Raw genomic sequence first — 14995 nt, 5'->3', positions numbered from 1 at the left:
CTGGGGTTCCTTTGCACAGACAGGCAAACCAAACCAGCCAAACAAACAGAGAAGACTTCAGTTTTACCCCACTGGCTAACCACAAGTCACACAAGCAATTCCCTTAGACATTCCACTTTCCCAGTATCACCACCAGTGCCACTCGTCATGGGGATGAATGGTTACAAAAACGAATATGCCAGTAAAAGAAAAAGGTTCTCCCAGTCCCAATGGCCCAAGCCCCAGACCCAGGTCAATATACAAATTAGATCTTACCCCAAATCACGCTGTTGCCAATCCTTTAGAATCTAAAATCTAAAGGTTTATTCATAAAAGCAAAAAGATCTAGATGAGAGCTAGAATTGGTTAAATGGAATCAATTACATACAGTAATGGCAAAGTTCTTGGTTCAGGCTTGTAACAGTGGTGGAATAAACTGCAGGTTCAAATCAAGTCTCTGGAGTACATCCACAGCTGGGATGGGTCATTCAGTCCTTTGTTCAGAGCTTCAGTTTGTAGCAAGATTCCTCCAGAGGCAAGAAGCAGGATTGAAGACAAAATGGAGGAGTTTCCATGGCCTTTTATATTTTTTCTCTTGTGGGTGGAAACCCCTTGGTTCTCCTGTGCAAGAAGACAGTAAGATGGAAGTTTGGAGTCACATGGGCAAGTCACATGTCCATGCATGACTCAGTTCTTTACAGGCCGACGCCATTGTTTACATGTTAGTTTGAACCTTCCCAGGAAAGCTCAGATGTGGATTGGCGTCTCCATTGTCATTAAGTGTTTCTTGACTGGGCACTTACTGAGAACAGCCCCTTCTCAAGAAGCTGACCAAATGCTTCACAGAGGCTACTTAGAATTAAAACACATTGATATACAAGTACATAGCCAATATTCATAACTTCAACAACAAAAATGATATACCCATACAATAGCATACTCATAATCAGCAAATCATAACCTTTCCATAGACACCTTACACGAGGACCTTAGTTCAATATTTGCTGCAAATATATAACAGTGGTTGCAACAATGATCTATATGGTCACAGTTTATCTCAGTAACATCACAGGGGAACTCAGGGCTGGGCTAGCAGGGGGCCGTGGGCAGGGGTTGAGCGAAATCGGTGGGCGGGTATGTGGGGAGCTCAAGACTGGGCTAGCAGGGGGCTGTGGGTCAGGGTTGAGGGAAGTTGATGGGGCTGGGTGTGGCTCAGGGCTAGGCTAGCAGGGGGCCACAGATTGGGGTTGAGGGAAGTCGGCGGGGCTGGGTGTGTGGGGAGCTCAGGGCTGGGCTACCAGGGGGGCATGGGTGAGGGTTGAAGGAAGTCTGCAGAGCTGGGTGTGTGGGGAACTCAGGGCTGTGCTAGCAGGGGCCGTGGGTCGGGGTTGAGGGAAGTCGGCGGGGCTGGGTGTGTGGGGAACTCAGGACTGGGCTAGCAGGGTCCATGGATTGGGTTTGAGGGAAGTCTGCAGGGCTGGGTGTGTGAGGGAGAGTAACAAAAGTGAGAATTGTCTGTAATACTTTTCTTAGGAAGAGGCATCTCCATTCCGCCATTGGCCTTGGCATGGTCACCTGCTGGGTGCGAAGGGGCTTTCATTCTTCTCCTGGCACAGAGCCAGAGGCATGAGGCCTTTGAGATGGTAGCTGGCTGAGGTGATAAGAATACACCATGATGAGCTGTTTGCAACTATCACGTGCTAACAGAGGAGACAATGGCCATAGCCAATGATCGACTATACCAGCCATCAGCCCCAGCAGGCGGAATGGGTGTAAAACCCGAGTGCCTACGACTATGATCCAGGCAATCGCAGAGGGGCTCAAGGCAGCGAGGGGTCCCCTGAAAGCCAGATCTGGCCCGCCTGGCATCAGGTGCTCCGTCCTGCTCACTGTCCTCTGTACAGCATGGCCTGGCAGGTATCATATGTGGGAGCACCCTGGAGTTGCTGTTGGAGCCCCCTGGGACAAACACCGTCACTGATTCCGGTAACTGTAGCTAGATGGATGGACTCTTTCTTCTGTCTCCCTAGCCATGTCTACACTGGGGGTTAGGTCGGCCTAGCTGTGGCGCTCAGGGGGCGGGGTGGGGGGTTGCATTTTTCACACACACACACACACACACACACACACACACACACACACACACACACACAGAGTGGCTTAGCTCGGTGGATCTAAATTTGGGGTGTAGGCCTGGGTGAGCTCAGCGGGACTGGAGGGGTCAGGAACCAGCATTATCGGGACAAGGTTCCCAGACACACAGGAGCTTGGCTTGGGACAGAGGCTGTGTCTACACTACCCAACCTGTGCCAGCACAGCTCCCGGGGCAGACAGACCGTAGGCCAGTAGAGGAGCCTTTGCTGCTGCTGTAGAGACGCCATCGCCCTGAACAGCGTTCCCTGGGCCAATGGCAACACCCGTCCATCAACCTAGTTGAGTCCACTCTGGAGGTTGTGCCACCACAGCTACTCTGGGTTCCCTGACGTTGCCGTGCCAGTGCTTTCAGTGAGACCAGGCCTGAGAGGCAAAGGGACGTAGCAAGCCAGAGCCACAGCGTGGTTGGCTGGAGCCCTGGCTGCTGCCAGGCTGAACTCGGCCTCTGTGCCCAGTGAAGCTGGCCCGCTTGGGGCAAGGCTGCCTGGTGCTTATGCGAACACAGGAAGCTGTGCCCCTGCCAAGGGGAAAAGCCTCTGCACCTGGCAGTGCTAGCGGGGAGAAGCAGGAGGGCTGGAGGATGCAGCCGTGTGGCCTGTCCGTGGAAAAATCATGACTTTTTGGGGGGCTGGGAGGAAGAGGCAGACCCAGAAGACCAGGGACAGGTCCCATGGGAGCAGATCTCTGAGACAAGATGGCTCCAGGCTGTAGTGGCCAAAGGCCGAGTGAGACCCGATGGCCGGAGATGGAGGCTAGAGAGATTCGGGGCAAACCTAAGGCAGCTTTGAACAGTGAAGGGGATTCTCCCTGGAGACAACTCACCCAGGTGGGGGCAGATGCTCCGTCACTCAGAGTCTTTCAGTCCAGGCCGGGGTCTGGCTCTGTTGAGGGGGGAGGCAGGAGCCCCTGGGCAGGGCCGATGCCCAGTGTGACGCAGAAGCACAGACAGACGGCGCAATGGGCTGCCTGCTCTTGGAGTTTACGGAGCTCTGCTGGGACTAAAGTCAGTTCCATGGCAGAGCCCCCACATCAGCCCCCACTCAGGGTCCCACACATTCTCCAGGGTTGGAAGTAGGGCTCATAGCACCAGATGAACTCTGCAAGGGGCATCAGTGCCAGCCGTGTGTGTGTGAGGGGCGGGGGGCACTATGGGAAGTGGAGGAAGCCCATTTGTGCCCCCAGGCTCAGCACTGGCTAGTTCCCCCAAGGTTCTGGGGTAGCTCGTAGGCCAGTGCTCAGACTGGGTGTGGGGGTGTCGCAAGCCATGTGGTGCGGGGGAGAAGGGAGGAGCACAAGGAGCTGGGAGCTGATAATGGCTCTTTCCTCAGCTTCCTGTTCCAGCCCAATATAAAGGGCTGTGATGGCTGTAGCCATCGGAGCTTGCTGAGGACCCACAGCCATCACAGAGGTGTGTGGGGGTCTCTGGGTGACCCCAGGGGCTATGGTGGGTGATGGGGACCTGCTCCAGAGTGGGGTCACTTGGTTGGGGCCTGGCTCTTACAGCAGCCAGCGCTGGTTTCCTTGAAGAGGTGACTGCCATTATTCACCTCTCTGTGGCAGGGAGGAACAGATCGCTGCCTGACTCCAGGGGCTGCTCAGCTCCTGCCCTGGAGACTGAGATCACGAGGCCTCACTGTTGGCCACTGAGGCTGCTCTGATGCCCAGAAAGGCCTGGCACTGCTCAGTGCTCTTGGCCCCTTGTATCCTGTGGCAGGGTGTTCCATAGGCTAACAGTACATGCTGGAATTTTCCTGACTGCTTCTGCTCATAGCCAATGTGTGCATGTACCCCCTTGACCCTGTGTTTCTGTGCAGGTGAGTGAGAGCCCCTGTGCTCCCAGATTGAGCCAAGGACCCAGGTTCCCTCCTCCCGCTTTGCTTGGCCCAGCCCTACCTTTGCTGGGAAAGGCTGCCTTGGTTGTGGGGTGGTCATCAACCCAGGGGCGCTTGGTGATAGGTCATGGCTCAGTGATTGGGGTGTCCCTAGATGAGGGGGTCAGTCTGAGCTAAGTGGAGGGAGGGAGTGGACTCTAGGCAGGGGCGTCAGTCTTGGCTCAGTGATTGAGGGGGGTCTAGATGGGGGGGTCAATCTGTCTCTGTCTCACAGCGGTCCACCACCACCCACCCCAGGTCTGCCCAAGATGAAGCTGTCTCTACTCCTTGCCCTCCTGGGGGCCATCTCTGCTCGCCAGCTCTGTAAGTCCTGGGGCCCAAGACCCCGTGGCTACAGCCCCTCCCTGACTCTGTGGGGAACCTGACCCACAGGCCACTGCCTCCAATGGGAACCTCCACCCCCTGTCCCCAGCAGACACTGCATGGACCCCAGGGGCTTGGGTCAGACCCCAGCAAGCACTGTACGGCACTCCGATACCCCAGACCTGTGCTCAGTTAGTCCCCAGCCCTACTCTGTTCCAGACACCTGGGTCCCCTGCCCCCAGTAACCTTCTGCCTCACTGTAGCCTGGACACCAGGGTCCCCCGGCCCTGCAATGACACCCATATCCTCTCTATCCTGGACACCTGTGTCCTCGGCTGCTAGAGCTGATCCTGCTTCCAAGGATTGTTTGAGATCTGGGCTGCGTCATTCGGCTGGAAGGGCCAGTTGGTGTCTCCCGCACCCACCCGCTGATGAGGGCACCCCAGAGCAGGAGATACCAGCTGAGCAAGGTGAGGAGGAGCTGGGGAAGCTAGAGCCACCATGTCCCATGGGGAGTGAGAGCTTCAGGATGATAGTGCCGAGCACTGAGGGCCACACCTGTCACTATGTGTTTGTGAACAATTGCCAGCCATTTTAGAGAGCCCAAGTGAGTGGGGCAAGGGGACAGGTGGTGGGGAGGACTCGCAGAAGAGTCAGAAAGTGGGGTGGAAAGCCCATGGTGCTGGTGGATGGCCCATGGAGGCAGTGGAGGAGGCATGGGGACGGTAGAGGGGTGATGGGAGGCCTGTGGAGGCAGTGGAGGGGGAATGGGGCAGTGGAGGGTTGGGACAGGGATGATGGGGGGCCCAAGTGAGTGGGGCAAGGGGACAGGTGGTGGGGAGGACTCGCAGAAGAGTCAGGAAGTGGGGTGGAAAGCCCATGGTGCTGGTGGATGGCCCATGGAGGCAGTGGAGGAGGCATGGGGACGGTAGAGGGGTGATGGGAGGCCTGTGGAGGCAGTGGAGGGGAAATGGGGGCAGTGGAGGAGGCATGGAGCTGGTGGAGGGGTGGCATAGGGGTGATGGGGGGGGGGCCCATGGAGGCAGTGGAGGAGGCTTGGGGCTGGTGGAGGGGTGGCATAGGGGTGATGGGGGGGCCCATGGAGGCAGTGGAGGAGGTATGGGGGTGGTGGAGGGGGCATGGGATGGTGGCATAGGGGGTGATGGGGGGGGCCATGGAGGCAGTGGAGGAGGCATGGGGCTGGTGGAGGGGTGGCATAGGGGTGATGGGGGGGCCCATGGAGGCAGTGGAAGAGGCATGGGGGCAGTGGAGGGGGCATGGGGTGGTGGCATAGGGGTGATGGGGCACCCATGGAGGCAGTGGAGGGATAGTAGATGGCAGTGGGGTAGTGGAGACAGTATAGGGGCAGTGGAGGGGACGAAGGGGTGACATGGGGGCATAGGGGCAGTGGATGGTGCATGGGGTGGTGGCCGGTGGATGTGACTCTGTGCCTGGGCCCTGACTGCCCCATGTCCCCCTCACTCTCTCCCCACAGAAACTGTGTGCTCGCTGCTACCGTGGCTGCCTGGCCTCCATCCACAGCCATTCAACCAATGAACGCCTGCACTGCACAGCGCCCCCCACACCAACCGGGGCCAGGTGTGGATCGGAGGCGTCACCTCCCGCTGGGTAAGGAGAGTGTCTGGCCCTGCTGCCTCCGTTCCTCCCTGCCTGGGCCTGGCCCAGAACACACACACACCGACTCCCTCATCAGGGCCCTGCCAGCTCTGAGGCTGGCCTCCCCTCCAGTGCAGAGCGGACAGGGGGATCCATCCTCCACTGCAGCTCAGTGTGTCCCCAGCTGGGACCCTGCTCAGGGCAGCCCCAGCCCACCCCTCGCTTGCACCCTGGGAGGTAGGCCTGGGCAGCTCAGGTGTGGGTCCCAGCTGACCCCCGACAGCTGGCAGTATCCTTGTGACTCATTGACCTTGGCTGCCCATGAGGTGCCAGGGCTGGTGCCAGAGCAGAGACTGGTGCCAGCAAGTCACAGGTACTTCCCAGCAAATCCAGAGCCCCTCACTGTGGCCCCCGGCAGGCTCCAATGCAGGGGCTGGAGGGGAGGGGATTTCCTGGGACACTCTGCAGATGGGACAGCACAGATCCTACTCCAGCCACTTCCCCACACTTCTAGCGTGTGCGCTCCTGCTGGATCAGCCACAGTCCCTGGAACTACTCCAGCTGGGCTGGAGGGAACCCCTGGTGCTTTTGGAAAATGTGTGTTGCCCTGAGCACTGCAGATGAGGATCCCCCTGAGGGGGGAAGGGTGGAGATGGTGATCTATTCACTGCTTGTGGGAACAAAAACCCTTGGGCAGGGAAACCGGGGATCTGAGTGTAGGTGGGGTCATGGGGTGTAGGGCAGGGGATGCGAAGGGAGGTGAAGCCGTGGGGTAGGGGATCTGAGGGTAGGTGGAACCGTGGGGTATGGGGCAGGGGATCTGAGGGTAGATGGGGCTGTGGGTTTGGGGCAGAGGATCTGGGTTAGTGGTGCTATGGGAGTCTGGGGCAAGGAATCCAGGGTTTGCTGTGAGCTGGGTGCCAGGTGCCAGCTAGGAGCGGACTAACCTCTCTCTCTGCCAGGTGATCACTGGAGAAGCGTCAGCTGCCAAACTCGCCTGCCCTTTATCTGCAAGTACTGAGGGGGCTGTTCCCCCCCATGGGATCCTGCTGCCCACACCTCTCCGCTGGCCTGAGACTCCCCACTCTGCTCTGCCAGAGACGCCCCTGCTCCCTGGACTCAGCTCTACTCCCGGCCCTGCCCCAGCTCCCTGAGGGGGCGGCCCCTACCCTCCACCCTCGCTCATTGCCTGTGACTCACTGCAATAAAACATTGCTTCACTCATCACCCCTGGTATTGCTCCTTCCTGCCCCGGGACAAAGAGGGCCCTCCAGGGGACAGGGCCAGGGTTGGGGGAGGGCAAGAGGTGGCCTGGGGGGAAAGGGGCTGGGGGTTACCTCCACCCAGGGATGGAGTTGGGAGTGGGAGTTACCACTTCACAGGGCATTATGGAGCCTACTAGTGGGAACTGCATCCAGTTCTGGGGTTCCCCTACCCCCGGGACATTCCCAGCAAGCAAAGGGCTCAGAAAAGCCCAATCAGAACGGAGCTGAGGGCTGCAGCCCCTGCCGTAGGCTGCACCGTCAGGAAGTGCCAGCCATTTTGTTCAGCAAGAGCAGCTTTGGGGGTTCTTGCGCCCACTCTGGGCGCCCCGTCGGTGGGAGGAGATTTCTCACAGCAGAGGCTCTTCAGTCTGGCAGGGGCTGGGCACAGGCACGCACCAAATTCAGACCAGGAACAGGGGGCATGTTTTTTACATGGAGGGTATCTAACTCCTGGATCCTCTTCCCAAGAGATGGTGGGTTCTCCAGAGCCTGGGGGCACCGAATCAAAACTGGACGCCTGTCTCAGACAATACGCCATACTGGAGCCTCCTGCGGGGGGTGGGGGTGGGGGGGGAGAGCGCTGTGGGAGGTTCAGGCAGTCAGACAAGATGGGCACAAGCCGGGCAGAGTGGGCCAGGGGCCTCCAGTGACCTCTGGAGAAGGTTAAATGCAGATCTGGATTAGTTCCTCGTTAGCATTTATGTGATTTCAGGGAGGAAGGCGCTGGGGTGTCCTGCTCCCTCGCTTTTACAAAGAAGCACAGAAATAAATCTCTGTAATAAAAGAGAAGGAAATAGGGGGGATTGAAATACACCCTGTCAATAAGGGGAACTAGAATACACCTCCCATCCCCCTCCCTCCGCCACGCACCCTGGGAGCAGGGAGAGGGAAAGGCTGGATTTATACCAACTGAGCTATACAAAAACCTAGAAAATCAAGTATCTGTAAAAATAACCCATTGTGACCCCCCACCCTGCCACTGGAGAGGAGCGAGTGTATGGCTGGAGCAGATGGTGACAATGCTGGGCTGGAGGGACACAGCTGGGGACTGGCTGGGGCTCAGCTGCACTCCTAATTCCCTTTCCTCATTCCCTTTTGGGCGGGAGGAGCCCTTGAAGATTCCTGCTGGGGGTGGGGGGTCTGATGGATGACTCCACACCAGCCTTGGCCAGGGTCAGGGGGTGTGAGTCAACGTGTTGCTTTTTCTGCTCCCTCTCCCGGTGCTGGTACTCCCGCAGCACCACCAGTGGGCTGATGAAGGCCAGGAGGATGACGATGATGAGGCCAATGTTCACCTGGATGGGAAAATAAGGTTCTGAACAACACAGAAGTGGGGTGTCAATAAAGTTCCCCAGGTCCCTTATGGGGCACCCCCCCCGTCTCTCACTGCAGGGTGTTGATAAAGTTCCCCAGGCCCCAGACAGGGCATTCCCCGTCTCTCACTGCAGGGTGTCGATAAAGTTCCCCAAGCCCCGACGGAGCACTCCCTGTCTCTGACTGCAGGGTGTCAATGAAGCTCCCCAAGTTCCAGATGGGACAGGACACTCACATAGAAGGGGTCATCGCTGAGTGGTCCCTTGATGAGTGCGAAGCAGGGGTACTGAAGGAGTGACACCACGGCTGATATACCCATCACCAGCCCATACAGCTTCCCAAAATGGTCCAGGGGGAACCTGTGGAGAGCCAACCCGGGGGGGCGGCGGTAGGGGAGGAGGGTGTTACAGATGCAGGGGGCATTGCTGTGAGACAGGCCAGAGGCATACCCTGCCCCACTGCCAATGGCTGGGCATCTCTGTGCCCTGCCATCCCTCCCCTCCATTTCCTTTCCTCCACCCCAGCTCTGCACCCCTGCCCCTTTCTGCCCCCTCCATGCCTAGGATCTTCCCTCCCGCAGCCTGTGCCCCGAGGTGACTCACGCGATGGCCAGGAAGGCGGCATTGCCCCCGTACAGGAAGGAGCGGCTCAGCACCTGCAGGACGAAGGTGGCGTACTGCACTGGCAGCACTGGCATGGAGGCACACACCGAGAAGGCCACGCACTGCAGCACCGTCACTGCCAGCGACAGGACGCAGGAGTGCAGGTCCGCCAGGGAGTCTGAGCCACCTGAGAGACAGGAGACACACTGGCAAGGGGCAAGGGAAAGGCATGGGGCACTGGCTGCGGGGAAGCTCGCAGCACTGGGATCCCGGATGGGCACTGGCTGCGGGGAAGCTCGCAGCACCGGGAGGAGCAGCAGTGGGCAGAGCTGGGTCCAGCAGCTGGTGATGGATGGGGTGATTACCTTTGGCACTGCCATCCTTGCTCTTCCCACGTTTGTGCCGGTCTAAGATGAGCCCGTTCCAAGGGGCGCACAGGACCCCACAGAGCTGGGTGAAGGCGAAGGCATTGGTGTAGGTGCTCACTGGGAACAGAGACAGGCAGCAAGACATAATGCTTGAGACTCCACCCCGCATGCTCTGCTCACTTCCTGATCCACTGGACGGGAGGATGGCTTACATTGGCCAGGCACTCCTGGGTCCCGCACCCAGCCCTGGGTGACCTTGGCTAAGCAACTGCCCCTCCCTCTGCCTCAGTTTCCCATGCATGACAATAGTACCAAGCTCATCAGGTCACTCGAGACACTGGGCAGGAAGGGCCAAGGTTTGTACTTGTTCCAGCCTCCCTCCCCTCCTCTGAAGCCTACCCCATTCTCCCCTTCAGTTCTCCTCAAACCATCCATACCAATAAGTACAATGCATTCATCAGACAGCAGGGGGAAGAACTGCCCAGCTCAGAGACATCGCTGCCTACCCAACCTTACCTACAAAATCTCTCTCCATCCCACCTGTTCTGATTTCCATCCCTGCCTGCTCCATTACCCAATCTTTCCCTCAATCATCTCTCCATCCTTCCCTCTACCATCTCTCTCCATCCCCACCTGCTCCATTCCCCCGTCTTTCCCTCAATCATCTCTCTCCATCTCTGCCTGCTCCATTGCCTCCGTCCTTCCCTAGACCATCTTTCCTCCCCCTCTGCCTGCTCCATTGTTCTGTTCTCCCCCTTCCCCTGTACCCCCGCTGTGGTAGGCCAGGTGCCCCATACCTAGCGTGGTGTCACGGGCAGCCAGGTGCTCCAGCATGGGGTTGAGGGTGCCGATGAAGAGGTAGTGCCGCAGCTGCATCACCGACAGCCACATGAGGTGCCAGAAGAAGAGCTTGGAGAAGACACAGGCCCGGAAAGACATGGCAGGGAGCTCTCCGTGGCCTGGCCCGGCCCCCGACTCTCCTGGGGATGGACACAGTGCACTCAGTATTAGCCCTAGATCTGGAGGTGGGGTGGGGTGGGGGGGAGCCCGCACCCGGAGGGGGTGTAGTTTCAGAGTGGGGGCCCATGCCTAGGCGATCCAGAAAGACAGGGAGGCTGCAGGGGGCCTGAGGGGAGCAAGTGACCTGAGGCTGTGAAGGCTGGAAAGAGAATGAGGAGGGAGAGTAGGGATCAGCTCCCGGCCCTGCTGGTTCACCCCACCCCAGCCCAGGTGGCGGTGGCTGTCCATCCTGGGATCCTCCACAAACCATCCCCCAACCTCCCCCGCGGGCTCCTGTGGTCAGAGGTGCCTGCCTAGGAGAGGGCCGACCCCAGGGAGCCCAGAAAGACGCCTGCATCTGCGCTGTGGCTCTGCTGCCCTGGAGGGGGCTCCTCCAGGGGACGCTGTCTGCCCGGGAACAAGAACAAAGGGCTGAGGTGGAGGTTAAGGGCGGGGGGGGGGGGGGTGTTAAATGTGGGCTGTTGGGAGCTGGAGTCTCCCCTGAACTGGGCCAAAAGCAGGGTCAGAGGGCTCAGGGCTGCCCAAGCTGGCCCCTGTTTTACCTTTCCGTTCTCTCCAGATGTCGCAGCACTGGCTAGTCACTGCAGAGGCTGGGGGGGCTGCCCTGCTCCCTTTGGGGGCACAAGACTCTCCTCGCACCCATCTCAGATGGAGTCACTGAGGAAGCTCATGGCATGAAGCAGAGGTGCTGAAGTCTCTGAGGTTTGGGCCCCAGAGGCAATGGCTTACCCCAGTGACAGAGTGAGAGCCTAAAGGGGGGTGGTCCTCCAGGGACTGTCCCAGAGCACCAGGCCTGTGGATCTGTGGGGGGCTCACTGGAGGCCATGGGTGCTGCAGGGGCAGAGGGGATTTTGGGGGCATTTCTTGGGTGGGGCCCCAGGAGACAGAGGAGGAATTTGTGGTGGTGGTGGGGACTTCTCCAACCCTACCTTTGCCCATGATGGCTTTGCTGGCATCAGCACCTCCTGGGCCCACCTCCAAGCACGGGTCGCTGGGCTCGTGGGCTCCATTGCCCAGGCCTGGCCGCTGCTCCTCATGGGTATGGTACGAGCACCCTTGCCTCTGGCACCTCAGCCTGTGGGCACAGCAAGCCAGTCACTGCCCGCCACAGCCCAGGGCATGGGCAGAGACAGCACCCACCCAGGCCCACCACTAGGACCAGCGACCCCCATGCAAGAGCCAAGGCTCCCCAGCACCCACCAGTGCTCACCTGCAGGATGGGAGCAGCCCCGAGGTAGCATGGCTTGGGGGCCAGGGGAGAATCGCTCCCAGGGGTTCGGCACTGGTGCTGCCAGGACTGAGCCCCATTCACCCAGCAGAGCCCATTCCCTGAGGGAGGGCAGCAAAGGTGCAGTGGAGTTATGAGACAGACTGCGATGGAGGCATCCATGGGAAGCAGATTGGGGGGCACAGAGCCCAAATGGGGGACAGAGAGGTCCACAACAGGCAGATGGGGGGGTGGAGGGGCTTGGGGGAGGCAGAAGTGGGGACAAAGAGGTGCATGGAACACAGATGGGGAACGGACAGCGCAAAGACACCTATTGGAGGCAGATGAGGGGTGATGGGGCCCATGGGGAGCAGAGGGGCCCACAGGAGGCAGATGGGGGATGGAGGGACCCATGGGGGGCAGAGGGACCCAGGGGAGACGGGGGGGGGTAGATGAAGGGACCCAGGGGAGGCAGAGGGGCCCACGGGAGGCAGACGGGATGGAGGGACCCATGGGGGGCAGATGGTAAGGGTGGAGGGTGACTCACCCATATGTGTATCCTGGGGGCAGCGGGTAGGGGATGTGCCACCTAGGCATGAGGAAGAAGGTGCGGGTCAGGTGCCAGGCACTGCAGGCCGAGAGGAAGAGGAACATGTCTCGCAGGGTCAGGCCTTGCTCGTACATCAGCTGGGGGCGGAGCAAGTTGTCAGCGGTTGCATATGAGGCCAACCTAGACTCAGTGACTTGTATTGTTCTTAGGCTGGCTCCCAGAGGCTGCAGCCAGGATCAGGGCCCCCATTGTGCCAGGCCCTGCACAGACACATAGCAAGGGACATCCCGTGCCTTGAAAAACTCAGTCTAAACAGATAAGGGGAAACTGAGGTATGGGGAGGGGAAGTGACTCAACCTGCCCCCTGAGTCAGTGACAAGGCCAGGAATAGCTCCCACATGGCCTGATTTCCAGACCCGTCGTTTAACCACATCCACACTTCGTCCTGCCCTCATCCCAACAGCCCAGCACCTGTGTGCCCCTGAGTGGCTCAGGTGCCCTTCATACATTTCAGCACAGGGCTGGAAGATCATCACAGGATTATTATGTATGAAGGGGCAGACAGGTGCTGGGCTGTTGGGATGAGGGCAGGACGAAGTGTGGATGTGGTTAAACGATGGGTCTGGAAATCAGGCCATGTGGGAGCTATTCCTGGCCTTGTCATTGACTCAGGGGGCAGGTTGAGTCACTTCCCCTCCCCATACCTCAGTTTCCCCTTATCTGTTTAGACTGAGTTTTTCAAGGCACGGGATGTCCCTTGCTATGTGTCTGTGCAGGGCCTGGCACAATGGGGGCCCTGATCCTGATCCCAGCAGAGAGAAATGGGGTACTGGAACCTGAAGACTTGGAGGCATAGGGGCCACCTGGCCTGGTGGGGGCCACCCAGCACACTAAAAATGCACCACCAGGGGCAGAGCACCTCAAGGCCTCTATGGAGATCAGAGCCACCCTGCACTAGGTACTGTAATCCAGAAAGAAAAGGAGGACTTGTGGCACCTTAGAGACTAACAAATTTATTTGAGCATAAGCTTTCGTGAGCTACAGCTCACTTCATCGGATGCATTCAGTGTAGCTCGCGACAGCTTATGCTCAAATAAATTTGTTAGTCTCTAAGGTGCCACAAGTATTCCTTTTCTTTTTGCGAATACAGACTAACACGGCTGCTACTCTGAAACCTGTAATCCAGAAGGAGACAATTCCTGCCTCGGTGAGCCAATGCCATCTACATGGACAAAGGGCAGGAGGGGACACTGAGGCACAGAGAGGGGGTGGGACTGGCCCAAGGTTAGAGCAGGAGATAGAAGCCAGGTGTCCTGAGGTCCAGCTCTGTGCTCTCTCCACTGGGCCACACTGTCTTTCTACTCTCCTGGCTACGGACAGCCCCAGTCCTGCTACACACACCAGTGGTTTTCTCTGGTACCCTTGCTGGACTAGAGTTGACTTGCAGCCCAATGTTGCTCCCTCAGAGGGGCAGCTGGGGCTGGGCGCTGGCTGAGCTCAATCCTGCACAGGTGAGGCCAGTCTGGGGAAACAAGAACACAGTGCAAACCTCAGGGGGTGTGCAGGAAGGGTGATAAGAACCTGAACATTTGCATGTCACAAGGTTTAGGAGGTGGCTGTATCTAGAGAACTCCTTGCTTAAATGGATCCCAAACATGCACATTTAACCCTGCCCTCGGCCCCCATGCAGCAGAGCTAATTTTGATACAATGCAAGTTGGCACATGGGCGCTAAGACAAAACAGTGCTTAGACAATGCAAGAGCTGCAAGCTTAACTCTAGCAGCTGCCTCTTGTTGCTGGGCCAGCCAACATGAAACTCACCCCAGCGCTACCAGGTCAGGGGTTTTGAGGGGAACCCCAGAACACACCCAGCATTCCCCCTGGTCAGCTGTCTCCCTCTGGGGAATCCCAGAGCAGGCCCCACATTCCCAGGGTCTCTGGGGGGATCCCAGAGCACATCCCACATTCCCAGGGGCTCAGGCCTCTTCCTCTGGGGGCTCTCAGAATACATCCCACGTTCCCTGGGACTCAGGCATCTCCTTCTGGGGGACCCCAGAACACTCCCTGCATTCTCCAGGGCTCAGCTCTCTCCCTCCGGGGGATCCCAGAACACACCCTGCATTCCTAGGGTGTCTGGGGGGATCCCAGAGCACTTCCTACATTCCCAAGGGCTCACCCTCTCCCTCCGGGGGGATCCCAACCCTCCAGTTGCTGGCTAACTCCATCACTGGTGGGACCCAGGACCTGCCAGATCCAGATCAATGACAGAGGAGACATTATCTGATATTGTGACACTCAGGCTGGGGTTTCCAGGAGGTGTTCTGACCCACTCCTCCCACCCTCCCTATTGCTCTTTCCTCCAGCCACCTCCTCTCCCCCCGTCCCAGGAGCTAGGGCTCAGGGGCTCACCTTGACCACTAGGAAGACGGCGGAGGACGAGTCGAAGGCCCCATTGTAGAGGGTGATGATGGTTGAGCGGTGCTTCCCAAACAGGTTCCCCACCTGAAGGAACGATACACCCCCACACCCAATCAACACCACCCCAAGGGCACCCCAGTCCTGCCAGGCCACAGGAACCATGGGATGGGGGCTGATTGAGCACTGTGGGGTCTGGGACCCACAGGGAGCTGGATGGGGGAGAGTGGCACCATGTGGCCTGGGGTGCCTAGGGAGCTGTGCTGCGGGCTCCTGCAGGGTCAGGGTTCCCCCAGGAGGCTGGGATG

General features: G+C 58.7%; 2 protein-coding genes across 3 annotated transcripts in view; one reads left to right on the top strand and one right to left on the bottom strand.

Moving 5' to 3' along the window:
* Positions 1 to 2090: 2090 nt before the first annotated feature.
* Positions 2091 to 14995, bottom strand: part of SLC43A3 (solute carrier family 43 member 3) — a 33954-nt gene continuing 21049 nt past the window's right edge. For both annotated transcript variants that reach the window (XM_048852720.2, XM_048852717.2), the window contains 8 exons: positions 14682 to 14774; positions 12269 to 12408; positions 11444 to 11589; positions 10292 to 10474; positions 9492 to 9611; positions 9127 to 9313; positions 8760 to 8883; positions 2091 to 8505 (listed from right to left, as the gene is read on the bottom strand). In XM_048852720.2, the coding sequence (XP_048708677.2) occupies positions 8296 to 8505; positions 8760 to 8883; positions 9127 to 9313; positions 9492 to 9611; positions 10292 to 10474; positions 11444 to 11589; positions 12269 to 12408; positions 14682 to 14774 (1203 nt within the window). In that variant the 3' untranslated portion in view covers positions 2091 to 8295. The remainder of the gene's footprint in view (positions 8506 to 8759; positions 8884 to 9126; positions 9314 to 9491; positions 9612 to 10291; positions 10475 to 11443; positions 11590 to 12268; positions 12409 to 14681; positions 14775 to 14995) is intronic.
* LOC125637756 (bone marrow proteoglycan-like) lies at positions 4206 to 6966 on the top strand. The gene is given in 6 exon segments (XM_048852723.2): positions 4206 to 4328; positions 4760 to 4935; positions 5824 to 5902; positions 5905 to 5966; positions 6460 to 6562; positions 6905 to 6966. Coding segments are annotated over 6 exon segments (537 nt in total). The 5' UTR covers positions 4206 to 4273.

This window comes from Caretta caretta, chromosome 6 (assembly GCF_965140235.1).
Source record: "Caretta caretta isolate rCarCar2 chromosome 6, rCarCar1.hap1, whole genome shotgun sequence".
Lineage (NCBI taxonomy): Eukaryota > Metazoa > Chordata > Testudines > Cheloniidae > Caretta > Caretta caretta.
This window is presented reverse-complemented; position numbering and strand designations above follow the sequence as displayed.